Here is a 27316-nt window from a genome sequence, read left to right on the forward strand (position 1 = left end):
GAGTCTAGCTTATAATAAGCGAGGATATCTTCTAATGAGTGATAGTACCTTGCAATGAGTGAGTCTGAATCTACCTTGCACAATGAATAAGGAGATCTTTGAACGAGTGATAGTACCTTACAATGAGTGAGTCTAGCTTATAATAAGCGAGGATATCTTCTAATGAGTGATAGTACCTTACAATGAGTGGGTCTAGCTTATAATAAGCGAGGATATCTTCTAATGAGTGATAGTACCTTACAATGAGTGAGTCTGAATCTACCTTGCACAATGAATAAGGAGATCTTTGAACAAGTGATAGTACCTTACAATGAGTGAGTCTGAGTCTACCTTGCACAATGAATAAAGATATCTTTCGAACGAGTGATAATACCTTACAATGAGTGAGTCTAGCTTACAATAAGCGAGGATATCTTCTAATGAGTGATAGTACCTTACAATGAGTGAGTCTGAATCTACCTTGCACAATGAATAAGGAGATCTTTGGACGAGTGATAGTACCTTACAATGAGTGAGTCTAGCTTACAATACGCAAGGATATCTTCTAATGAGTGATAGTACCTTACAATGAATGAGTCTACCTTACAATAAACAAGGATATGTAATGAGTGATAGCACCTTACAGTGAGTGATAGTACCTTACAATGAGTGAACCTTTCTTACAATAAGTAAAGATATCTTTGAACGAGTGATAGCACTTTACAGTGAGTGATAGTACCTTACAATGAGTGAATCTACCTAATGATGAGCAAGGTTATCGTCTAATGAGTGACAGTAACTTACAATGAGTGAGACTGCCTTTCAATGAACCAGGATATATTTGAATGAGAGCTATTATCTTACAATGAGTAAATCAATCCTACAGGGAGCATAGATAGTTTCTCATGAGTGATAGTATCTTACAATTAGTGAGTTTACATTACAATGAATGCAAATATCTTCAAATAAGTGATAGTACCTTACATACCATCTGAGAGCATACCTCCCAGTGATTGAAATTAGATCCCAAAAAGTTGGTGCAACCTACGAGTGAGGATACCTCCTAACAGCACGCCCAGGGGACTTTCCAATGAATAACATTACAGTTCCATGATCTTGTGAAATAGTGCCATACCCAACAAAAGCCCTCCTTCTGTAGCCCCACCATAGTAGTTACTGTCACTGACCAGTCACTGTCACGTCGTAGTCCACTGAGTCGTCTCTGGCGTCGCATATAAACTCGCCCGAGTCCTGAGGCTGGGCAGAGGCGATGACCAGCTGCCGATGGACCCCGTTGGCTTCTAGTCGGATGCCCTCGCTGTCCTCCAATTCTACACCATCCTTGTACCAGCGCACAGGGGCATTTTCCCGAGACAGCTGACAGCTGAGCACCACCCGCTCCAAGGCCAGGTAAGTGTGCTTGGCACCGCTGTTAGACTTCATGATTTTTACAGGGGGCTCTGTAAAGATAAGCGTAAGAGTGGACACAGAGTCAAGCTGGTGCTGACACAGAGGATCACAGAGACTCACAAATAACACCTACTGAGCTTTCACTTCAGTTTAGACATGCGTTAAACAAGCATTGCTGGCTGGGAGGGCAGAAGTGGAACTGTTCCTCAATGGGCTGAATATGTGAAGCTTAAATCCTGAGTCCACATTATAAGGTAGGTGTGAGAAAATATCCTTCCTAAACACAGATGGAGTAGCCCTAACAAGGACGTACTTGTAATCAGATAGATTTGTAATCGAGGCAAGAATCTGGTGCTGAGAAACTGTTCAACTCTAAACTCAAGAGCTAATCTCTCCTTCCAACCCCAGCCCAGAGATACAAGAGGAAAGAATGAAAGAGAGGCGTGGTAACAACATACTCTGTAGAGGTACAACATGCCCCGGCTCTAACAGAAGTATGGGGTCCACCGAAATAGTAGGACACCACGAATGTGGCGATTGTGTAGTGTGCCCATGTACTTCTGTATTACCAGGATGTGCTACGTAAACTATAAACGTTTACAAACTGCACTCCAAGATTTGTGGTGTATATTTTCTGTCCAAACAATTCAGTTTGCTTGTGGCAAGAAGTGTGAACTGTAAAGGAATATGTGCTGTCGCCCTGCCCTGGCACATGGGCTGCAGGAAACCCTGCCCTGGAACATGGGCTGCAGGAGCCCTGCTTTAGCACCGGGGCTACAGGAGACCCTGCTCTGGCACATGGGCTGCAGGAGACCCTGCCCTGGCACATGGGATGCAGGAGACCTGCTCTAGCACCGGGGCTGCAGGAGACCCTGCTCTGGCACATGGGCTGAAGGAGCCCTGCCCTGGCACATGGGCTGCAGGAGCCCTGCCCTGGCACATGGGATGCAGGAGACCTGCTCTAGCACCGGGGCTGCAGGAGACCCTGCTCTAGCACCGGGGCTGCAGGAGACCCTGCTCTCGCACATGGGCTGCAGGAGCCCTGCCCTGGCACATGGGCTGCAGGAGCCCTGCCCTGGCACATGGGCTGCAGGAGCCCTGCCCTGGCACATGGGCTGCAGGAGACCCTGCTCTGGCACATGGGCTGCAGGAGACCCTGCTCTGGCACATGGGCTGCAGGAGACCCTGCCCTGGGACATGGGCTGCAGGAGACCCTGCTCTGGCACATGGGCTGCAGGAGCCCTGCCCTGGCACATGGGCTGCAGGAGCCCTGCCCTGTCACATGGGCTGCAGGAGACCCTGCTCTGGGTAACTCCTTCCCTGATCGATTCACACTCTGCAGAAGGTATCACCTGGTTGGCTTTGGAAAGTCTACTACAGAATCACGGAGCCACAACCTGGAGGGAATCCTGCTCCTTAAGGGCCAGACATTGATCAGATGATCTCAAATGGGCAGCTATCGACGTGCTTGCCTTAAATGAGCCAATATCTGTTTTAGGGCAATTAATTAGAACTCATGTTTTTAAGTTTCTCTACTTTAATGATTATTTGAAAGAGACACCTGGGATCTTTTGGACACTGTGCTATGACCAATGTGACACTCTTGATCCCAACATGTATGTGCAATTGTGCAGAGATATCTTGAATCACCCAGTGGAATGTGCGCCGTAGAGGATCAAACTGGTATGAATCCTGTTGGTATGAAGTGCCAAGCTGTCCCTGGCATAATGGTGTCAAATTCCTTTGATGCATTGAGCTCGGTAAAAATGATCCGCTGTGCCTGTTTACTTTCACAGATTTCATACATTTGTGTTCAAAAGTGTTTAGGTCCCAAGCAAGCAGTGGGCTGCTAGTGTGTGCCACAAGGCTGGTCATGTCATGAGTGGGCAGCCAGCCATGTCTGGTGCTGCCACTGTGTGCTGAGTGCAACGCTCTGATATGTCACATGTTCTGCTATAACATGCAAGGGGTTCAGTCACTGAACACTACTTGTGTATCCATGATGTGCCAGGGTGCAGTCATCATATGTTAACCGTGCAGCCATCATCTCAGGTGTGCAGCCATCATATGACAGCTTGTATTCATCATATATTAACAGTGCGGGATGCTGTATCATATCTTAATGGTGCAGCATGTCCGGAGTTCATACATCATATACTAGAGATACAGTCATCATGTGCCAGGGGTAAAATCATCATATGTCAGAGTACAGTCATCATATGTCAGAGGTACAGATATAGTATGTCAGGGGTACAGTCATCAGATGCTAGGGGTACGGTCATCATATGTCAGGGTACAGTCCTCGTATGTCAGGGGTACAGTCCTCATATATCAGGGGTACAGTCCTCATATGACAGGGGTACAGTCATCATATGACAAGGGTACAGTCCTCATATGTAAAGGTACAGTCCTCGTATGTCGGGGGTACAGTCATCATATGACAGGGGTACAGTCATCATATGACAGGAGTTCAGTCATCATATGTTAGAGGTACAGTCCTCATATGACAGGGGTCATAAGACAGGGGTACAGTCATCATATGTCAGGGGTACAGTCATCATATGACTGGGGTACAGTCATCTTATGACAGGGGTACAGTCATATGACAGGGGTACAGTCATCATATGACAGGGATACAGTCATCATATGGCAGGGGTACAATCATCATATGTCGGGGTACAGTCATCATATGTCTGGGTACACTCATCATATGGCAGGGGTACAGTCATCATATGGCAGGTGTACACTCATCATATGGCAGGGGTACACTCATCATATGACAGGGGTACACTCATCATATGACAGGGGTACAGTCATCATATGTCAGGGGTACACTCATCATATGTCACGGTACAGTCATATGGCAGGGGTACACTCATCATATGTCACGGTACAGTCATATGGCAGGGGTACACTCATCATATGTCAGGGTACAGTCATCATATGTCAGGGGTACAGGCATCATATGACAGGGGTATAGTCGTCATATGTCAGGGGTACAGGCATCATATGGCAGGGGTACACTCATCATATGACAGGGGTACACTCATCATATGACAGGGGTACAGTCATCATATGTCAGGGGTACACTCATCATATGTCACGGTACAGTCATATGGCAGGGGTACACTCATCATATGACAGGGGTATAGTCGTAATATGTCAGGGGTACAGGCATCATATGACAGGGGTACAGTCGTCATATGTCAGGGTGCAGCATTATGTGTCAGGTCTGTTGCAATAATGTGTCAGCAGTGTGCGACCTTCATACGTCCAGGGACTGCACAATGGTCCGTGTTACCAGAAGGGTCGAGGCACTCATACCTGCCTCCTCCACTCCAGGGCTATATGACTGAAGCGGGTAGACGTGTTTTATCAGTGGGCTGGGAGGCTGGTAGAGCTCTCTACGGGTGTCATAGCTTCAACATAGTGACGTCAGCTCGTCTACTGCACACCCCTGCTCCCAGCCCTCCCAGCTGCCATCCAAGGCTGCAGGTGACTGGAGACCCATGCCTGCAGCTCAGACTTTTCTGTGCCACCTTCCCTCACCAGTGCTTTCGCGTGGCAGGGCACAGAGGTATGAGTTGACCAATGGCTCCGGAGAGGACCAAGGGGGAGGTCAGACAGAGCTCTTGAGGCGTCCTGCCTTCTCTCTGCACCTCCACGTGCCCATGACCCAGACATGTTTGTACTGGACCTCTCAGAGTGCCAGGTTGGCACTGGGTGAGTGAGCTCTTGCACAGATCCTGACTTTTGGCCTACACTAGTTTGTGCTCTTTCCAGCTTTGGATGCCTGCACCCTTGTGCAGTTTTTGTTTACATAAACTAACAATATTTCCTTGTAAATGTCAGTTAACATTGAAATAAATGTGACATTTTCTAAATACTTAAATTTAAAGCCTTTTAATTGCATCGAATTTAAAACGACAGGAAGATCCCGTTTTCACATGAAAAACAAGTTGCAGAGAACTGCACAACCTGTGGACAGTAACACCACATAAACAACACAACACACAGGAACTAGGGGGATTCACGAGAGAAAGAGCTCACAGGGTCCACACTGAGTGGACACGACTGTTATTGTCTTTAGGTTCCTTCTGGCCTCAGAGCTGTGACTAGGGTGACCAACTGGCATGGGTGCAAATTCAGGACGATAAGTGTAAACATTCAGGACAAAGGGTCAAAATTCAGGAATAAAATTCAGGACAGAAGGTCAAAATTCAGGACAAAACTTCGGGACAAAAGGCAAGCTTTACAGACAGAGGAAGTTGAGCGATAGTATAAAAGTGTGTAAATAGACAAACACTTAAGTACAAGTCAAAAAAAGATTATATTAAGTTGAGACAATCGTGCACTTCCTGTTTTATTGGTATGTTTGCAGCTTTGATCAACTGTGCAGGTCTTTTTGTGGTATTTCATACGATAATAATCTATTTATATGGTTACTGCACTGGGTTGTCCAGTCTGATATTTTGTTTACAACTCCTGGTCGTGAGCAGGCATGTTTGGTGAGAGAAGCGGTCAGGAAGATCTGCTCGGATGGACTTTGTTACCAGCATCTCATATCTGAGTGCCATTGTGAGATGTAAAGCGGCACTCGTAGGTGAACTAAAGGGAGGATTGCTGTGATGAACCCACTATAGGGGACGCATTATGGGTGTTTCAGCAAGTGGAACTTAAATATGGAATCTGACTTTGCTTATGAGGGCTTCGCAGAGAGTTGCACTTGTTGACGGAAGTCACAAAGGTGCTTTTCCCTGCAGCTTTCTTAAAGGAGGTGTGCTTTAAGAGGGATGAAAAAACGGGGCTCTCTCCAAGGGGCGTGTCTGATGTAATAAGGGCGTGGCTTAAAACACCCAAGCTAAAGATATGTGCTGAGCATAAGGTGCCGCCCGACTGGTATTTTTCTGTTTCTATCATTGCATCCACTTATAATAGACCTACAACAAGCCATGACTATTGGCTTTGTCAGTGGGTGTTAGTTGCATAAAGAAATAAAAAATCCCAAACTATGGCTTTGTTGTATATAATATTAAAAAGGCTTCTGCTCTGAAATGATGAGACTGTGTAAGAACTATAACCTCTTTTTAACTTCTTTCTGCAGCTTCTTTTCATGAACTGGCACATAGCAGCAGCATGGGCGTTTCTGTACATTTGTTTTGTACATTTCTTCCATCTGACAAAATGCCCTGCCCTGGACCGCGGCAGGAGGAGGCCACCACCCGCTGTAAGAGCCCAGACTGGCCCATTGCCGTTCTGTAGGGGGCAGTCAGCCGCAGACAGATGACATTGGGCGGGGTGGGATCTTCATGGACAACGGATGTGAGGTCCAAATTATGGACGGTCTGTGAAATTTACGCACGGTTGGTCACCCTCTTCTGAATACCCTTTGACCTCACTGGGCCGAAAGCTCATCACCCATTTGCTTCTAGCCGCCAGACTGACTAACTTACCATCCCCAACCACACCTTCGAAACAAAATGGTGGTCCGGGGTCTGATCTATACATGCAATGAAGAAGCTTACAGCATTTGTCAGGGATAAGGTCCTGAATTTTGAAACAACATTGCCCCTATTCGCACCTACATCAGATAAGACATACAGATAGGATCGAAAATTGGGGTCCATAAAGGGTCATATGGAGTGAAATTTGAATGCATCCATTCTCACCAGCTGGTAAAGACTAGAAAACAATCCATAATACTATGTCAATATGAAACCTCCATGTCAACACATCAATGCACAATGATCGGATCAAAGGACGAAAAGAGGCTCAGAAGAAGCAGACACGTCCCCTGTGTCTGGGTAGCGATAAGCTTCTTCTCGCGCCTTCAGGGTCTCCGGTGAACTGCTGAAGCTTTAATCTAAGACATAACTTGTGATTGGGCAATGACAATCGCTCCCTCCAATCCCGCACGATAACGCTCTGAGAGATTTGTAATCAGGGCCAATGTGCTCAATGCACCCCCCCCCCCCCTAAAGAACGAAGGGGTATATCAACAAGGGCTTTATCTCTGCTTTTTTTACTTTAAAAGCCAAAAAATAAGAGATAAAGCTAGCACCCTATCAACAACAGGGTGCTAACATGCAAATTTGCATGTTAGCACCCTTTTACTCTACGCTTCCCCTTGCATCTCTAATGAGATGCAAAGGGGGCGTTCCAGAGTAAAATAATAGGAGAAATGTCGCTAAGCGACATTTCTCCTATTATCAAGAATGTCGCTAACCCTGTTAGAGACAAAAAAAGCAGCGCTAACCGCGGTTAACGCTGCTTTTTTACGTCTGGTATTTTTCTGACTTAGCCATGATATCCTATGGAAGGAGGATATCATGGCTAAGTTTGCCTGTCCCTATCAACAAGGTAACGTGAGATTATCGCTGGGTTTCCAGCGATAATCCCACGTTAGCCTGTTAGCGTGAGGATTTTTATCGCTATTGAGATAAGCGTTGCTAATAGCATGCTATCTCAGCGATAAAAATTCACGCTAGCCGGCGATAATTATCCTAGCGCTAAGTGCGCATAGAGATAATTATCGCCGGTTGTTGTTGATATGCCCCGAAGAGTTGTAAAGGGGCGGAGGTCTCCTTGTTTGGATTGGGGTCTCACAGCGAATCTCGAGAGATTGATGAACTACCTTAACCCTGTAATCCAGTGCTACTTTGGACCAAGTATCTGCAACAGGAACACAATTATTAATTATTAAAGAAACCATCAGTGTACTTGACGCAGTGCTTAATTTGATCCGGTGGTTTCCAGTCAGTGCTGGGCTCTGCACTTGTCAACACCAGCGCTTTGTGTCAGTCCGCCACAAGGTGGTGCTGTCTTGTTTACCTTTGAGATTACCTCAACAGTTAATTATGAATTCAATATACATTAAAAACGGCTATTACCTGCAGCTCAAGCCATTCTTAGAACTTTGGGGGCCTAAAATATCCAAATTCTCCCAGTTGTATGCGTGTGATGGGGAGTAGATGCGTTGTTATTATCACCGGCAGCAAGGCAGGGGCAATGTGGGGGTGTAAGCTGCAGACGCCTCCCGAAGAGAGCAATGGCACTCATTTTCATTTTTTACAATTGAGCACTCGTGGGTTTCATTTACTTAACGGTTTAAAAGCGCTTTTGACAGCCTCTGATTCCTCATGTTCATAAGCAGGCCGAGTTCCGAGAGTCGGAGGGGCAGGAGAGACCTCAAACCAACACATGCCTCTGTTTGTTTGTTTCTAAATACTTCAAATGGGCCAGCAGCCCCACTCTGCTTAGCTTTCATGATAATAAGAAGGCTTTGGTGGACTTTGAAATCCTGCGGACAGCTTTGAACTCAGCAGGAATGGAAGGCGATGTTAGCAGCCCAAACTGGCCCATTGTCATTCTGTATGTGTCAATCCGCCCCATTCAGAATGACGCTGGGCGGGTGGGGCCGCTCTTGTGTTGGAGCATAAGTGCGAGGCGGCCAATTCATGGAGCTGAGGCGGCCTCTCGCAGCTCTGCTCCCTGCAAGGCCAAAATGACGGTCAAAAGGCGTCCGTAAAAGGGATCGTCACGGACAACGGACGGTCCGTCCAATTTACGGACGGTTGGTCACCCCAGCTGTGACACCTGCTGCCCGGCATGGGCACGTTAGTATTGGTATTCAGTGCACAACTGTCTCCATTCTGGTGCTTTCCCTATTTATTGGTCGTGAGCATGTGTCCTGTACGGCCCGGGGGTCACATGCGGCCCTCCTGAGGGCTGCTGTTCACTCCACTCAACACCAACACTGACAAGACACTGACAAGATGTTAAATAAACAAGCAAGCCTTTATTAAAAGGTGATCTACAGTTTAGGGTGTCCTCCACCGCTTAACTTTAGTTTTGGTTTTAAAAAGTCCTCTTGCAGCAAAAGTGTAATAGTATGAAAAAGTCTATTAAAAATTCAAAAAGTGCTTTTCATTAACACGAAGAACCGTTTCACCTTAGTACATCAGATTATATCAGTGCCTTGTTTGCACTCACAAATGGGAGATCGGCCCGTTTGTGATGGCAAAAAAGGGTGCTGGCATGTACAAACTCTATTTAGCGAGTCACTGATTCGCAAAATAGTGTTTGCGACTCTTGCTATTAGGATGGGGCGTCCCTTCCTAATAGCGAGACTCAGTGCATTGTACTATTGTTTTGTGACCGCATTTGCAGGCGCAAAACCCTCACAGTTTACCACCTACTTCAAGTAGGTGGTAAAAACACTCGCAAATGGGAAGGGGCCCCCAGGGGACCCCTTCCCCTTGGTGAGCGTGTGAGAAAATATTTTTTAAGAGCAGGTATTGGTCCCAGGGACCACTGCCTGCCCTTAAACAATGAAACTGAAAAGTTTCATTTTTCTTTTTTAAATGCATCCCGTTTTCCATTAAGAAAAAGGAGCTGCAATTTTAAAGAAACCTGCTTTATTTAAAAAGCAGCCCCAGACATGGTGGTTTGCTGACCCCAGCAGGCCACCATCCCTGGGAGTGCTAGCCATTCCCAAAGGGGTCGCAAATTGCGCTTGCCTCATGCAATTTGCGACCCCATTGGGAATCGCTAACAGAGGTACATTGCATTTTGTGATTTGCAACTTGCGAGTCACTAAGCGACGCAATTTGTGAGTCGCAAAATAAAAGGGTCGTACATCTGGCCCTAAGAGGCAAGTTAGTTGCTTTGTATACTTTTTGGGTTGCCTGGGTTTATTACACATGAACAACATTATAGTTCAGTAAATCAAATACAGGACAAGGTTGTGTGCAGCGCGCACCCTAAAGTCATGAATTTCAAGGTCCTCTTATCTGTGACAATGAAGAAAAATGAAGGAAAGTCAAATAAATCAATTGTCTAAGATCACACAGTTTGGTTAAGTGGAGAAGCCAGAATAAACCTCAAGTTTTTAATTTCACAGTGTGCATTTCAAACACTATGCTTTGCTTCCCCTACCCCCACATTACCATCAACTCCTCCCCCATCTGTGGGCGCCGGGTCTGGCGACTCAGTGGACTAATGCACCCACTGTACCAGCCTGTGTTGGACCTCATGCTCACTGGTTCACATCCTGGTGTGTCCAGTCTACCGTTCACACTACTGAAGTCGATAAAATGAGTACCATTGAGTTGGGTAACAATAAACATCTGTCCTTTGGTGTGAACGTGCGCTTTACAAATACACGTTATGGTATGTTTATGTTCCCGCCCGAGTAATCCACAGGTGACCATGCAGATAATTTAAGGAATACAGACATGGTCGGATACCCAGTGGGAGGTTGAGCTGGTTTCCACCTAATTTTATTTAGAGCCCCTAGACCGATCATAGTGATCTACGAAATGACATGATGGTCATAAAAGAGAGGCTTGAGTATCACTTATTTTATTTTTCACTTTATTTTTCACTTGACACTGCAGAGTGACTGATTGTTTTGATCCTGATGAATGCCGCGAACATCTAAGTCATCATGGCGGAAACATGTTGATCAGATAGTAGGGTATATACATTAACCCTTCATTCACTAGCATTTTAATCACTACTACTTAGGAAGGAGGAATAAAGTTATTAGCCCTAAGTAGATAGTTTTTAAACACACCAGCTACTTTATTCTTTTTCTTATTTTGCACTCTGCCCCTCCTCACCATAAGAAATTGGTAGTACAACTACGTGCTTTGCACTCCCGCACCTTCCCCCTTGGGTTAAGTTGTAGCCCACACGGGGTACCTTGCGGTCCCTGTGTGTTGGAGGAACCCAATGATGAAGCATGTCACCCTCGGGTGAGTGAGGGTTTTCGTCCATAACAAGGTTACGCCTGTTACTTTTACCACTCTCTTTACCGCCTCTTTGTAGCTCATTATCTTATTTGCTACCCTATATACTGTGTGTGAGATTGATATTGAGAAGCTATATAGGATAGAAGGGTTCTGTTTTTGAAACTTTTTCTGTCTAGTAGCATTGTTCTTCCTTAAGACTCCCTAGTGTGTGATACATATGTTACAACAGTGCCAGGACTAGAAACAGACAAAGGACCACAAACAAATCATAAGTTGCCACTGACCGGTCACTTTCACCTCGAAGAACACCGAGTCATCTCCAGCGTCACACATAAACTCGCCCGAGTCCTGCGGACGCGCAGAGGCGATGACCAGCCTGCGATGGACCCCGTCCACCTCCAGCTGCAAACCCTCACTCTCCTCCAACTCTACGCCATCCTTGTACCACCTCACCGGGGCATTCTCGCGAGACAGCTGGCAGCGCAGCACCACCCGCTCCAAGGCCATGTACGTGTGTGAGACGTCATCACTGGTGTTCACAATCTTCACAGGAGGCTCTGGAGATCCATAGAAGGAATATTGGTGAGCGGAGAAATGGCACAGGAAACCTTTTCTTACCTGTTTCCTGCTTTTAAACTCTCATGATATGACCTGCTTTCTGTTACTCTCACTGCCAAGCACAGGAGAAGGAGAGAGAGAGAATGTATGAAAGAGAGAGGGAAACAGAGATTAGGAGCATGAGCATGAGCATGGGAGGAAGAGAGAGATGATGAGGTAGAGAGTGAATGAGAGGATGAGAGAGGTAATTGTGAAAGACAGCAAGAAAGCTAGAGAGAATAAGTGGTTTCCTCAGATACTCAATTTCAAATTCTGGCTCTACAGTTCTGTGTTCTCACTCCTCCCGTCTCCTCTGTATCCTCTGTCCCTTCTATCCAAGTTAGTCCAGCCTCTCAGTCCTGTCCCATCAACTCTGCTCCCTGAGCCCTGTCCTAACAGGACTGTCTGCTGTGTCCCCTCTGTCCTGGTTAGTTCAGCCTCGCATGCCCCCTCTGTACTATTCCCTCAGCTCTCCTCCCTGAGCCCTGTCCTACCAGGACTGTCTGCTCTGTCCCCTCTGTCCTGGTTAGTTCAGCCTCTCATGCCCCCTCTGTACTATTCCCTCAGCTCTGCTCCCTCACTCCTGTCCTACCAGGACTGTCTGCTGTGTCCCCTCTGTCCTGGTTAGTTCAGCCTCTCATGCCCCCTCTGTACTATTCCCTCAGCTCTGCTCCCTCACTCCTGTCCTACCAGGACTGTCTGCTGTGTCCCCTCTGTCCTGGTTAGTTCAGCCTCTCATGCCCCCTCTGTACTATTCCCTCAGCTCTGCTCCCTCACTCCTGTCCTACCAGGACTGTCTGCTGTGTCCCCTCTGTCCTGGTTAGTTCAGCCTCTCATGCCCCCTCTGTACTATTCCCTCAGCTCTCCTCCCTGAGCCCTGTCCTAACAGGACTGTCTGCTGTGTCCCTTCTGTCCTGGTTAGTTCAGCCTCTCATGCCCCCTCTGTACTATTCCCTCAGCTCTGCTCCCTCACTCCTGTCCTACCAGGACTGTCTGCTGTGTCCCCTCTGTCCTGGTTAGTTCAGCCTCTCATGCCCCCTCTGTACAATTCCCTCAGCTCTGCTTCCTCACTCCTGTCCTACCAGGACTGTCTGCTGTGTCCCCTCTGTCCTGGTTAGTTCAGCCTCTCATGCCCCCTCTGTACTATTCCCTCAGCTCTGCTCCCTCACTCCTGTCCTACCAGGACTGTCTGCTGTGTCCCCTCTGTCCTGGTTAGTTCAGCCTCTCATGCCCCCTCTGTACTATTCCCTCAGCTCTGCTCCCTCACTCCTGTCCTACCAGGACTGTCTGCTCTGTCCCCTCTGTCCTGGTTAGTTCAGCCTCTCATGCCCCCTCTGTACTATTCCCTCAGCTCTCCTCCCTGAGCCCTGTCCTACCAGGACTGTCTGCTCCCAGATCCATTCTGAATCCTGCTCCTGCAGCTCTGTGTCCACACTCCTACTGTCTCCTCTTCCTACTCCCATGTATCTTCTGTCCCTTCTGCCCTGGTTAGCCCATCCTCTCATGCCCTCTCATTACTGTTCCCTCAGCTCTGCTCCCTCAGCCCTGCCCTACCAGCTCTGTCTCCTTAAAGATCTCCTTTCATTCCACGTCCTGAAGATCTGTCTCTCCACTCCTGCTCTGCCCAATGAGTCCTGCACCGCAGTCCCTGCTCCTCAGCCATGCCACTGCCCTCTTATCCTCCCAGTGTTGTTTCCTCAGTTGTGCCTGTCCCTTCACTGTTGCCTCCTCCTTCCGTGGCCACAGAACTGTCCCCCATTGCTCCTGACCTCCAGCTTTCTTTCTGCAATCTTGCCCTTGTCCTGTGTCTCCAGCCCTGCTCCTCCATCTTGGGCTGCTAGCTGTGTGTGACTTTCAGACTGAGCAGAGCTACCAACCTTTCACTCTGACCTCATAGAATACGGAGTCGTCTCCAGCATCACACATGAATTCGCCCGAGTCCTGCGGCCGGGCGCAGGGGATGACCAGCCTGCGATGGACCCCGTCCACCTCCAGCCTCAGAGACTCGCTCTCCTCTAGTTCCACCCCGTCCTTGTACCACCGCACCAGGGCATCCTCGCGAGACAGCTGGCATCTCAGTACGACCGGTTCTGAGGCCAAGTAAGTGTGTGAGGTGTCATCACTGGTGTTCACAATTTTCACCGGAGGCTCTGGAGACACACAGAAGGAAAACTGGTGAGACGAGGGAGTTAGTAGCTTCCATAATATTCACTCTTGAAATCTGGCCAACACAAGCCCAACCCTACTCAGTGGCGTAACACAAAATGACGGGGCCCTCCTGCAAAATGTGATAAGGGGCCCGTTGTCTCCCAGATTGCACAAATATTCATTGGACTTGAGCTCAATGGAGTCTCCTCCCCCCCCCCCCCCCTAAGAAGCAGGTGGCCTGCTCTGGAAATCAGTGACATTCCCAAGCTTTTACCTATTTCTTAGTCCATGTTGTTGAACACATTTTGCAAGCCATGCAGTGGCCTGGGTTTGGGAGGTGAGGGGGGGCCTGTAAACAAAAAGGAACCTTCGCCCCCCCCCCCCCCCCCCATTGCAGGTGCCTCAGTTACGCCCTTACTGTCCTTTAAAAGGCACTAAGTTGTTTGATAATCACTAGAATTCTATACACAACATCCCTCTTTGATTACAGCACAGGTTAAAATATTTATTGTCTAAACAATAAACTTTTATCTGGCATATGTATACTAATTACAGAGACTTTTCGTCTTCCCTCTGTGAATGTTTCAGTAAATAGAGGTGCACAAACACAGAAAAATCAAGACGTTTTAAAGAACTCCATGTCTGTGATTGCTTTTAAAGTAAGCAATATTTTTTTTTAATACAGCCCATTTTCCTTATATGAAAAATGAAGCATTTTTTAAAAAAAGAGAAAAGTTTATCAAACATTTCTTAAGAGTATTCATTTTGAAGGTTTTATATAGCGCTGGCTAGACCCAGAGGTATCAGAGCGCTTTACAAGATAAGGATAGTATAAGGCACATAGGGTATAAAAGCATATGAAAGGTAGCGCAACAAAAATTTGCAAAGTACAGACAACATGAGCATTATACAAATCAAGATAAATAAACAGGGGCAGGAGCTATACAATACAGTAATTAGGTAAATGGTGAACAGGAGAACAGGGTAGATATTACTGAACAAGTATAGTATGATTGATAAGAGATCAGGAGTAGGACACAGGTTAGGAACCCCAATAATAATTGAGGAGGTGGATTTTGAGGTCTTTTTTGAAGCTAGCATAGGAGGGATTACAGCGCAGGTTTTTCGGGAGGGCATTCCAGATAATAGGGGCATTGCCAGAGAAGGAGCGAGATTGTGTGGCTTTCTTTTTATGTAGAGGTGGGATTAGGAGTAGGGTGTTGGTGCTTCTCAGAGGTCGAGTGGAGCCCGCAATGTGGAGTTTCTTTGAGAGGTACTGCGGAGTGTTTTGGTGGAGTAATGCAGGCGGTTTTGTAGGCAGATCTGCCTTCGATAGGGAGCCATTTAAGAGATTTGATAGCCGGGGATATATGATCGAAGTGTTTGCAGTCCGTGATGAGCCTGGCAGCAAGGTTGAGCACAGCTTTGATTGGAGCTAGGTGTACCTTGGGGATTCCACTGAGGATGGCATTACAATAATCAATACGTGACCGAACAAGAGACTGAACTACAAGTTTGAAATCATCGGTGGGTATGAATGGTTTGATTTTCTTGCAGTGATGGAGAGTGAAGAGGGCTCCTTTGGCAGAGTTTTTGATGTGAACATTAAGGGTTAGGGTGTTGTCGATAGTGATGCCAAGAGATTTGACGGAGTTGGACAGGGTGAGTGAGCAATTGAGTGCATTTAGGTCAGAGATCCAAGATTGAACAGGTAGAGGGTTATTTTGGGGGGAGAAGAGAATGATTTCGGTTTTGTTTGGGTTGAGTTTGAGATGATTGGAATGGAACCAGGTTTGGATCTTGGTAAGGGTGTTGTTCAAGTGTAAGATGTCAGCATGAGTTTTAATCTTGTAATAGATTTGGGTGTCATCGGCGTAGAGGTGGTAATTTATGCCTGCTTGGTTAAGAATGAGGGTGAGGGGTTCCATATAGAGGTTAAAGAGGGAGGGAGAGAGAATAGATCATTGGGGGACTCCAAGGGAGGCAGGAGTGGGGGTAGAGAGACAGTTTTGAATTTTATTTGCTGAGTACGGTGTTGTAGATAAGAGATGAACCATTTGTAGGCGGTGCCATTAAGGCCGAAACGGGTCCTAAGCACATTAAGTAGGGCTGAATGGTTGACTGTATCGAATGCTGCGGAGAGATCAAGAAGGATAAGAAGGCGGGTCTCGCCATTGTCAAGTGATTGATGGATGTCATCTATGACATTGAGCATTGCAGTTGCGGTGCTGCAGCCTTTTCTGAAGCCAGATTGAAAGGGGTCGATAATGTTGAAATTTTCTATGTGTTGGACTAGTTATAGTAGGACACATTTTTCAAGTACCTTTGAGAGAAGGGGGAGGTTAGTGATGGGTCGGAGATTATTTAGGTCATTGGGATCAGCATTGGGGTTTTTGATTATGGGTGAGATTTGACCAAGCTGAAGGGAGGAGGGGACACAGCCCGTGGAGAGAGAGGTGTTGATGATTTTGGTCCAGAATGGGGTGATGATGTGCTTAAGGGCAGGGACAAGGTTGGAGGGTATTGGGTCTTTTGTGTGGGAGGACGGTTTTAGATTGCCAATTATATTGAGGACTTCAAGCTCAGTGACGGGGAGAAAGTTGAGCAAGGAGGCATTGTTCTTAAGTTGAGATTTAGGGGAGTTGGTTACTGGAGATGTGGAAGGTGAGAAGCCTGTGGAGTGGTGGGGGGGTATGGAAATGGGTGGGTAAGGAGGCTCGCTGGGGAGCGGTAGGATAGGGGGCAGAGGAGAGAAAGTGTCATCTGGAAGGGGGGATGTGGAGTAGGCATTAGAGGTGAGGACAAGATTGGATTGGGAGTTGGAGGATAGTTGTGTGGGAAGGAAGGATTGATCAATTTTGGCAATTTTTTCTGAGAAGAAGTGGACAATTTCTTCACATCTGTCTGATGAGGCTGTCATATTTGGAGGTGCGGGGGAAGTTTGGTTTCGGATGATTTTGAAGAGTTCCCTGGGTCTGTTTTTGACACGATCAAGTTGAGTGCGGAAGAAGGATGCTTTTTCTTTGAGGATGTGTTTTTTGTAAGTGGATCTAGCACGTCTGAGAAGTGCAAGATGGGAGGGTGAGGGATGGTGTTTCCAGTTTCTTTCCGACAGTCTGAGTGCCCGTCTTTCATTACTTAGCTCTGTATTAAACCAATCAATCAATCAATCAATCAATCAATCAATCACTGCATTTGTAAAGCGCGCTACATACCCGAGAGGGTCTCAAGGCACTGGGGAGGGGGGGGGTGCTACTGGTCGAAGAGCCAGGTCTTGAGGAGTCTTCTGAAGGCCAGCAGGTCCTGGGTCTGTCGTAGGATGGTGGGGAGAGTGTTCCAGGTCTTGGCGGCGAGGTAGGAGAATGATCTGCCACCGGCTGTGGTTTTTCGGATGCGGGGGACTGTGGCGAGGGCGAGGTTGGCAGAGCGGAGGCTTCGGGTGTGGGTGTGGAAGCTGGGTCGGTTGTTGAGGTAGGTGGGTCCGGTGTTGTGCAGTGCTTTGTGTGCGTGGATCAGGAGCTTGAAGGTGATCCTTTTGTTGATGGGGAGCCAGTGCAGGCCTCTCAGGTGGAGTGTGATGTGGCTGCGGCGGGGGACGTCGAAGATGAGTCGGGCCAAGGCGTTCTGGATGCGTTGGAGTCGTCTCAGGAGCTTGTTTGTAGTTCCTGAGTAGAGGGCGTTCCCGTAGTCGAGCCTGTTGGTGATGAGGGCCTGGGTAACGTTTTTTCTCGTGTCGAGGGGGATCCATTTGAAGATCCTGTGGAGCATACAGAGGGTGTTGAAGCAGGACGCGGAGACGGCGTTGACTTGCCTGGTCATGGAGAGAGTGGAGTCGAGGATGACCCCCAGGTTGCGTGCGTGGTCCGTGGGTTCCGGGGCTGTGCCTAGTGACGTGGGCCACCAAGAGTCGTCCCAGGCTGATGGGGTGGGTCCGAGAATGAGGACCTCCGTCTTGTCTGAGTTCAGCTTCAGTCTGCTGTCCTTCATCCAGTCGGCTAAGGCCTTCATTCCTCTGTGGAGGTTAGCTTTGGCGGTGTGGGGATCTTCGGTGAGGGATATGATCAGCTGGGTGTCGTCGGCGTAGGAGATGATGTTGACGTTGTGTTGTCGTGCGGCGTGGGCGAGGGGGGTCATGTAGATATTGAACAGCGTCAGGCTGAGGGAGGATCCCTGTGGGACGCCGCAGATGATCTCGGTGGTTTTGTAGCGGAAGGGTGGGAGGCGGACGCTCTGGGTTCTGCCGGAGAGGAAGGATGTGGTCCAGGCCAGGACCTTCTCTTGGATACCGGCTTCATGGAGGCGTGCTGATAGGGTGCGGCGGCAGACTGTGTCAAAGGCTGCTGATAGGTCCAGGAGGATGAGGGCGGCTGTTTCTCCTTTGTCCATCAGGGTCCGGATGTCGTCAGTGGCGGCGATGAGGGCGGTCTCGGTGCTGTGGTTGCTGCGAAAACCGGATTGAGAAGGGTCCAGGATATTGTTAACTTCGAGGTAGCGGGTCAGCTGTTTGTTGACAATCTTCTCGGTCACTTTTGCCGGGAAAGGGAGCAGGGAGATGGGCCGGAAGTTCTTGAGGTCCTTGGGGTCCGCCTTGGGCTTCTTCAGAAGGGCGTTGATCTCGGCGTGCTTCCAGCTTTCTGGGAAGGTTGCTGTCTCGAACGAACAGTTGATTGTTTTCCGGAGGTGGGGCGCGATGGTTGCGCTGGCTTTGTTGAAGACGTGGTGAGGGCAGGGGTCCGATGGGGATCCAGAGTGGATGGAATTCATGGTTTTGATGGCGTCTTCGTCGCTGACGCTGGACCAGACGGTCAGGCGACTGGTGCGAGTGGTAGTCGTAGGGGTGGTGCACTCGGTGGTGGGTGCGGGGGGGTCGGAGTTAAAGCTGTCATGGATGTTGGTGATCTTGCGGAGGAAGAAGGTGGCCAGGGAGTCGCACAGCTCTTGAGATAGCGGGATGTCGTTGGTGTTGGAGCTGGGGTTGGAGAGCTTCTTTAATGATGCTGAAGAGCTCTTTGGTGTTGTGTGCGTTGTTGTCTAGGCGGTCCTTGAAGGCGGTCTTCTTGGCGGTCCTGATGAGTTGGTGGTGTCTGCGGGTGGCGCTCTTGAGGGCTGTGTGGTTGTCTGGTGTTCGGTCGTGGAGCCATTTCTTCTACAGCTTCCGACAGGTGTGCTTGGAGATCCGGAGGTCCTCGGTGAACCAGGCGGCTTTCTTGTTGGTGTGGTTGGTTGTAGAGGTCTTGAGAGGGGCGAGGGTGTTGGCGCAGTCGTTGATCCACTGTGTGAGGTTGGTCGCGGCGGTGTCTGGGTCGGTGGGGTCAGTGGGTGGTCTTAGGGCGAGGGCGGTAGTCAGTTGGTCCTCGGTGACCTTGCCCCAGCAGCGGCGTGGTAGCTGTTGGGTGCGGTGGTGTGTGGTGGGTTTTCTGAAGGTGAAGTGGACGCATCTGTGGTCGGTCCAGTGTGGTTCGGTGGTGTGGTTGAAGGAGACGTGGGGGCTTGCGGAGAAGATGGGGTCGAGCGTGTGTCCAGCGACGTGGGTAGGTGTCGTTACGAGCTGTTTGAGTCCGAGGTTGGCGAAGTTGTCGATCAGGGCGGTGGAGTTGGCGTCGTTGTTGTTCTCGAGGTGGAAGTTCAGGTCCCCGAAGAGGATGTAGTCCGTGGAGGCGAGGGCGTGGGTGCTGATGAGGTCGGCGATGGTGTCACTGAACTGTGGGCGGGGTCCGGGAGGTCTGTAGATGAGAGTTCCTCTGAGGGTGGTGTTGGGGTCGGTGTGGATCTGGAAGTGCATGTGCTCGGCGGTGGTGAAGGTGTCATCGGTGTTCGTTGAGATTTTGATGGAGTCTTTGTGGATGATGGCGATTCCTCCTCCCACTCCATTGGTGCGGTCTCTGCGGGAGATCTTGTAGCCCTGTGGGATGGCTATGGCGATGTCTGGTGCTGAGGTGGTGTTCAGCCAGGTCTCCGTCAGGAATGCGACGTCGGGGTGGTGGAGTCGAGGAGGTCCCAGAGTTCGATGGTGTGCTTGCGAGCGGAGCGGGTGTTGAGGAGGAAGCAGCGGAGGTGGTTGGGTTCTCTGGCTGGTGGTGTGGAGGGTTGGATGCTGGTGAATCTGCAGTTCCGGCAGGTGAAAGGCCCCTGGGTGCGTTTCGGGGTGGCCCGGTAGCAGGGGTGGTCTCGTCTGGTTTTGAGTGCATGGAGGGTGCTTGCGTCATAGTGCAGTTTGGCATTGCAGGGGGTGCGGGGCGTCCAGGGGTTCTGGCGCTGGGTGCGGTCCAGGCGCGGACCAAACCAAGAGTTTGAGGGGGTGTTTCTTTGGTTTTTGAGTTTAGGCGGGGCCAGTTGGTCAAGAATATCTGTAACGGTATTGTTAAATAGTTCAGTGAGCTCATTCGCATTTTGTGAGGGGAAAATGAGAAGAAGTTGAGCTTGGAGTTTCGATTGTAGAACACCTGGGGGGATGCCTTTTAGGTTTCTGGTCAATTTCTTAGGTCTGATAGTTTTAGGGGCGGGGAGGTTTGCTGAGGTAGCAATGGTGAACAGTATATGGTGATGGTCGGACCAGTCAGTGGGGATGATATTGGAAACGGAGGTCAGATCTTCGTTGGACAGAATGACGTAAAGTATGGATCCTTTAGTGTGAGTTGGAGATTGGCATAGTTGTTTGAGTTCGTTGATTTCAAGAAGTGTAGTGAGGAGGGAGATGGTGGGGTCATTGGTATCATTCCAATGGAGGTTAAGATCCCCAAGAAAGAGATTTTTTGAGTTGGATAATGCTGATTGCGCCAGTAGATCAGATAAGTCCTCAATGAAGGGCTGTGGTGGTCCCGGGGGGGCGATAAATGTTGTGTAGACGAATTGGGAGGGAGCTTTTAGTTAACAGTTCGGCTTCCAGGTATTCGCATGAGGAGTAGCCTGGGTTAGTGACAAGGGAAAAATGAAGTTCCTATTTGAAGATAATGGCTAGCCCTCCCTCAACTCTGTTAGGTCTGTCTTTTCTAAGAATAGAGTATCCCGGGGGGGAGAGTAAGTCAAGTATGCTCGTTGAGTGGTCATTTAGCCAGGTTTCAGTGAGGAATGCAATATCAATGGATTCACTCAGGATGGTTTCCGAGATTTCCGTGGCGTGTAGGACCGCGGAGCGACAGTTAACTAGCATGCACTTCAGTGGTGTGGGGTTGGGTATGGAAGGTGCGCAAGAGTGGATCAGCATAAGTTGGGGTGGTGGTCTGGAGGAAGCGGGGGTTCTATTTGTCCCCTATGATAACAGGGATGGGGCATAGGGGAGTGGAGGGTTGGTGGTTAGCAGATTAGGAAGGTAGGAGTTACATAGGTCGGTGAGGTCAGACGGGGAGAGATGGTTCGAGGTGCGGAGAGGTCTATGCTTACGGCATCGGAGAGGGAGCGATCTCCAAAGGCTGTGTTTGTTATTGGGGATGTTTGAGGGAGGGAGGATGGTGGTTTTATGGTGGGGGAGGGTTTTGGTGCTGTGGAAGAAGAAATCTTTACTGAGTCTGTCAAATTCCGTGGTTAAATTAGATATGTCACATTCAATGTTGTGTAGGATCTAGGCAATTGAAGAGAGGGGAGGTATCGGGAGTGCGTGGTTATTTGCAGAGGGTGGATTAATGTGTGAGGAGAGAGATGTGGTAGATGGTGTGGGGTGAGGGGTGACGGGGCTGGAAGGAGTGAGGGGTTCGGAAGTTAAAGTAGGTAGGACGGGTACAATGTTGTGTAGGCTTGGGGTATTCTGGGTACAGGGAAGGAATGAAGGGGCGTAGGAGGTCGGAGGAGAATGGTCTGGGGATAGGGAGTGGTTGTGATTAGTTGCGGATGGAGGCCTGCTGTGTGAGGGGGGAGATAGGGTAGTAGGTATGGAGTGATGGGTGGTAGAGCTGTTAAATGTGAGTGGAGGGGTTAGGTTATACAGGGGGCAGAAATCTTCAGGTGATGTGGTCAGAGAGGATAAAAGGGCATGAAGCGAGTGAGAAACGAATATATTGGTGTGATGGGGATGTGTGATTATTGAGGGTTGGGGTGAGGGGGTGTGAGGGCGATGGGTGTTTATTGGGGGTTGAGGTGAGGGGTTAGGGGGTTGGGTAGGTAGAGCCTGAGGGGGGAGGGTAGAGAGGAAGGGGAGGAGCAGAGGGTGTACGGGATTGGTAGGAGTAGGGGGGTGAGGAGTTGTGATAGGTGATTGCGGGGAAAAGACAGTGGAGTAAGTGAGTGGTTGGGTCATGGGGAGGGAGGTTTGGGGGACAGGGGGAGGGCAGGTCATGGGAGGGGAATGATAAGTAGGTGACAGGAGTTTGGGACTACCGTTATTCAAGGAGGGGTCAGAGGAGTAAGGGTTAAGGGGGTTAGGGGGAGAGGGGGAGAGAGGGAGATAAGTGGGGGATGAGAAGTAGGTAATTGGGGATGGGGGTAGTCGTTATCAATAGGGGGGTCCAGGGAGGGAGATGGTGAGGACAATTTTTGGAGGTTGAGAGTGGAGGTAGAGTGGGGGGGAGGGGGGAGGAAGAGGTTTGAGGGGCTCTGTTTGTTTGGGGAGGAGGAGTGTTAGGCGCTGAATGGTTAAGGAGGAGAGACATAGTGCTAAAGTGGTGTTCAAAGATCGAGAGGTGGTATAGCGAGGCTTGTATGAGGATGTTACCTGTTTTGAAGATGGAGTTATCAATATCACCATGAAAGGCTGGGGAGGGAGCGGTGGATATTTTAAATCCATATGGTATATTGGTTGATTTAGAGATAGGGAGGTGTTGGAGGAAGATGCTCTTCCATTTGGAAGGGCGTTTGGAGTAGAAGATGTAGTTGCTAATAATGGGGAGGTGAGGCTGAGGTAGTTATTGAGTTATTGACAATGAGTGTTTCAGGGTTGCGGGTGAGGAGTTTATGTTTGAAATTTTTCCTATCCTTCCAGATACCGATTTCCTCTCTAGTCACAATCACAAATTGTGATTCGGCAACAGGGAATCGGACCCTTAGCGACAACAAAAAGCTTAAGTACAACTGTCACAACGCCACACAGCACCGACTTTGTGATCGCCGCAGTTGGAACGCTTCCTGTGTTTTACTTTGCACTTCGGTTATTTACTGGTGCTTGGAGTTTGGTCTAACAAATGACACATGAGCAGTATAAAAGCAGACAGAACAGAACGGGTTCACTGAGTTGTTTGTCCAGTGTAGAGATGTATACACAACCCACAGCTCACAACAGATAAGAATTCCCACCGGTAACCCACACCTTGACTCTTTACCCTTTGAAGGTGACTGTGCCAGGGCCTGGATACCCTCATGGGTGATTAGCCACACTCTACAAATTCACATAACATAACTAAGAAGCTAGGTAGAAAGAAGACAAGTTTGTGAGCTCTTTCAAACACTTTGGCTTATTATGTGTCATACAAAAGGCCTACATTATGAATACCAAGTAGTGCTCAAACAAGTCCCCATTCTAGCTCTTAATCACATCCATTTGCAATTCTACCCCCGCGCATTCCATGCTCTGTTAAGAGGGTCACTTACCTGCCACTTTCACCTCGAAGAACACAGAGTCGTCTCCAGCATCACACATAAACTCGCCCGAGTCCTGCGGACGTGCAGAGGTGATGACCAGCCTATGGTGGCATCCATCCACCTCCATCTTCACAGTCTCGTTCTCCTCCAGCTCAACTCCATCCTTGTACCACCGCACCGTGGCATTCTCGCGAGAAAGCTGGCAACTCAGCACCACCTGATCCGAGGCCTGGTACGTGTGCGAAGCATCGTCACTAGCATTCACAATTTTCACAGGGGGCTCTGGAGACACAGAATAGTGGTGAGCGAGGAGACCATCCAGACATGTAGATACCTGCATGTGGTTTCACTCTTCATCGGCTCACTTCTTCTTCACCCCATTCACTGTCCACATTCTCATACCACCACATGTCTCTTTCCAACTTTTTCCCCATTCCTGTGGCTCACCTGACGCATATTTACCTGACACATCAACTTTGAAGCACAGTTGGTCATCAGTGGCATCGCAGGTGTACGTCCCCGAGTCTGAAGGACGGGTGGTTGCAATAACCAGCTTTCTCGTCCTACCGTCTGACTGGATATAGATGGGCTCTTGACCCACCAGCTCCTGCCCATCCTTGAACCAGCGGACATGGGCGTCCGGACTAGAGACCTCACATTCCAGGACCACAGGCTCGCCTGAGACAAGAGTCTTCTGACACTCTCCCTCTGGGATCCGTGTGATGGACACCTTAGGAGCTGGGCGGGAGAAGGACCATCGTAAGGTTTCATATAATGTGCCACTTATTGGATGATGCATTCCACCAGTATCGCCATTAACTTCTACTAACGCTAGTTTGCATCCATGATCCCAGATGTGCACAAAACTGAGATTCTCCAATTGTGGATGGCAACATTTCAAACAATAATTGCAATGCTCAAATAGTAAGGTACATAATATATATATATATATATATATATATATATATATATATATATATATATATATATATATATATATATATATATATATATATATATATATATATATATTATGTACCTTACTATTTGAGCATTGCAATTATTGTTTGAAATGTTGCCATCCACAATTGGAGAATCTCAGTTTTGTGCACATCTGGGATCATGGATGCAAACTAGCGTTAGTAGAAGTTAATGGCGATACTGGTGGAATATATATATATATATATATATATATATATATATATATATATATATATTATGTACCTTACTATTTGAGCATTGCAATTATTGTTTGAAATGTTGCCATCCACAATTGGAGATGGGGATGTGTGATTATTGAGGGTTGGGGTGAGGGGGTGTGAGGGAGAAGGGTGTTTATTGGGGGTTGAGGTGAGGGGTTAGGGGGTTGGGTAGGTAGAGCCTGAGGGGGGAGGGTAGAGAGGAAGGGGAGGAGCAGAGGGTGTACGGGATTGGTAGGAGTAGGGGGGTGAGGAGTTGTGATAGGTGATTGCGGGGAAAAGACAGTGGAGTAAGTGAGTGGTTGGGTCATGGGGAGGGAGGTTTGGGGGACAGGGGGAGGGCAGGTCATGGGAGGGGAATGATAAGTAGGTGACAGGAGTTTGGGACTACCGTTATTCAAGGAGGGGTCAGAGGAGTAAGGGTTAAGGGGGTTAGGGGGAGAGGGGGAGAGAGGGAGATAAGTGGGGGATGAGAAGTAGGTAATTGGGGATGGGGGTAGTCGTTATCAATAGGGGGGTCCAGGGAGGGAGATGGTGAGGACAATTTTTGGAGGTTGAGAGTGGAGGTAGAGTGGGGGGGAGGGGGGAGGAAGAGGTTTGAGGGGCTCTGTTTGTTTGGGGAGGAGGAGTGTTAGGCGCTGAGTGGTTAAGGAGGAGAGACATAGTGCTAAAGTGGTGTATATATATATATATACACACACATATATATATATATGTATGTATATATATATATATATGTATATACATACACACGCATCCATAACAATTGTACCTTACTATTTGAACATTACAATGACATCCTACCTGATTAAAAAACAAAGGTTAAAGTGACATTATAGTTAGGCGAATATGTCAGTGACTACATTACCGTTTTAAACACAAAAAACGACAGAAACTCATCAGTTATAGTTAGTACAGCAAACCATAACTTGCGACCCTGCCATGTACTGCAGACCTCACATATGACATGATTTATGATGTCTCAAATTACATCATAGATGTGTAAAATGGGTATTTCAAGCTAACTGCCCCAGAATAAACATGTAACATAAAAAATACATACTGGGTGACATGTAATATTGGGCTCTGATGATATTTACCACTTGGCCTTCGGCCTGGAGGTTTATGATATCACCAGAACCCTGCAATGACGATGCTGAACCACATTACATGTACAGTACCCGTTATGTATTCTCTCTCTCTCTCTCTCTCTCTCATACCCACACACTCTGTCTCACACACTCACACTCTTTCTCTCTCACACACACGCACATACACACTATCTCTCTCTAACACACTCTATTTCTGTCTCACAAACACTCGCTGTAGGAAGGTAGGATCCTTCTGCCTGGTTACCCCCACTTTTTGCCTGGTGCTAAGCCGTTATTGACTAGTCTGACTGGGATTCTGCTAATCAGGACCCCAGTATATCTGCTTTCTCCCTAAATTGTTATGTTCAGTACTTAGGTATATCCCAGATTGGATACTTGGGTACTCTCATAAGTCCCTAGTATATGGTACTAAGGTACCCAGGGCATAAGCGCACCAGAGGTCTCCCATGGGCTGAAGCATGTATTATGCCACCCATGGGAGACCATTCTAAATGGAACTACAGGCCTGCCATTGCAGCCTGTGTAAGCTGGTGCTAGCACCACTCACTAAAGATATAGGTTTCCTATATCTAGGGTCACTGCACTTAAAACCTATAAGTCACCCCTATAGGAGGCCTTTGCAATCCTGAAGGCAGGTTGCTTAGTTCTAAGTGAGAGGGTGCCCCTGCATGAGCAAGACACCCCTACAGCCTATGGAGTCCATTCTCCTGGGTTGTCAGTGAAGCAGCCACATACCATATCGAGGGGTACCGCGTAATTACGCGATGACCATCCCGAAACTCGCTGAAGCGAATCCTACCATGTTTGGTATCAAACATGTTGGAATCATCCCCCCACACCGAGTGATTCCAAGCACTGGAAGATCCCACCGTTAGGCTCTCCATCTCCCCAGTACCAGTGTTTCAGACCCGGACAGGTCAAAATGGTTGTTACCGATCAGAGACACGATTCTGCCCTCCTGCTTCTGAGCCAAGCTGAAGCAGGGAAAGGTAGAACAATAGGCATCCAGTCACAGGGAGTTGTGACCACCTCCCAAACAGGATATTGCGTATTGGGGCGGTGGGTGCGCTTGCCAGCGTCACTCAGTCTGCATGAGTGGCCCATTTGGTGTCCCCATGCATAGTCCAGTTCAAACCAGCTCTGGGAGCCGTTGGCTCCCGCTCTGGCGCAAAACTGGACAAAGGTCATGGGAGTAACATCCCCACTGTCCAGACCCTCCCCTGGGAGGCTCCCCTGAATCATCCTAACACTTTCCTAAGGGTACTTAAGGGCTTACCTGTAGGTGGGTCCCTATATTCATTGTAGGATAAGATTCAGATCAGACTCCACTTCTTCTACCGTCAGGGAGCTCTGGACTTCGCTGGACTTCATTTGGGCTCGTCTTCGTCTTGCTTACAATTTGCTGCATTGTCTGTGTCTGTGCACCATACAGGAACCTTCCAAGGCCTGTGAGCATCAAAGACAACCGAAGGAATCTCCTTTGGAGTGAAGGAGTCACTCCCCTGCATTCGCAGACACCACAACTAAGTGGACCGGTTGGCTGATCCTGAGTTCCTCCAGACTCCGAAAGGTTCTGTAACACAGGTGGTGGTTTTCCACAGCTCCTGAG

The 27316-nt window shown here is 48.4% G+C and overlaps 1 protein-coding gene across 9 annotated transcripts in view; it reads right to left on the bottom strand.

Moving 5' to 3' along the window:
• Nucleotides 1-27316, bottom strand: part of OBSL1 (obscurin like cytoskeletal adaptor 1) — a 685475-nt gene that overhangs the window by 320370 nt on the left and 337789 nt on the right. For 8 of the 9 annotated variants that reach the window (XM_085650183.1, XM_085650182.1, XM_085650180.1 and 5 more), the window contains 5 exons: nucleotides 23859-24134; nucleotides 23406-23678; nucleotides 13619-13891; nucleotides 11429-11701; nucleotides 1167-1439 (listed from right to left, as the gene is read on the bottom strand). In XM_085650183.1, coding sequence (XP_085506309.1) covers nucleotides 1167-1439; nucleotides 11429-11701; nucleotides 13619-13891; nucleotides 23406-23678; nucleotides 23859-24134 — 1368 coding nt within the window. The remainder of the gene's footprint in view (nucleotides 1-1166; nucleotides 1440-11428; nucleotides 11702-13618; nucleotides 13892-23405; nucleotides 23679-23858; nucleotides 24135-27316) is intronic. The other variant, XM_085650179.1, reaches the window with a different exon arrangement.

This window comes from Triturus cristatus, chromosome 3_2 (assembly GCF_964204655.1).
Source record: "Triturus cristatus chromosome 3_2, aTriCri1.1, whole genome shotgun sequence".
Taxonomy (NCBI): domain Eukaryota; kingdom Metazoa; phylum Chordata; class Amphibia; order Caudata; family Salamandridae; genus Triturus; species Triturus cristatus.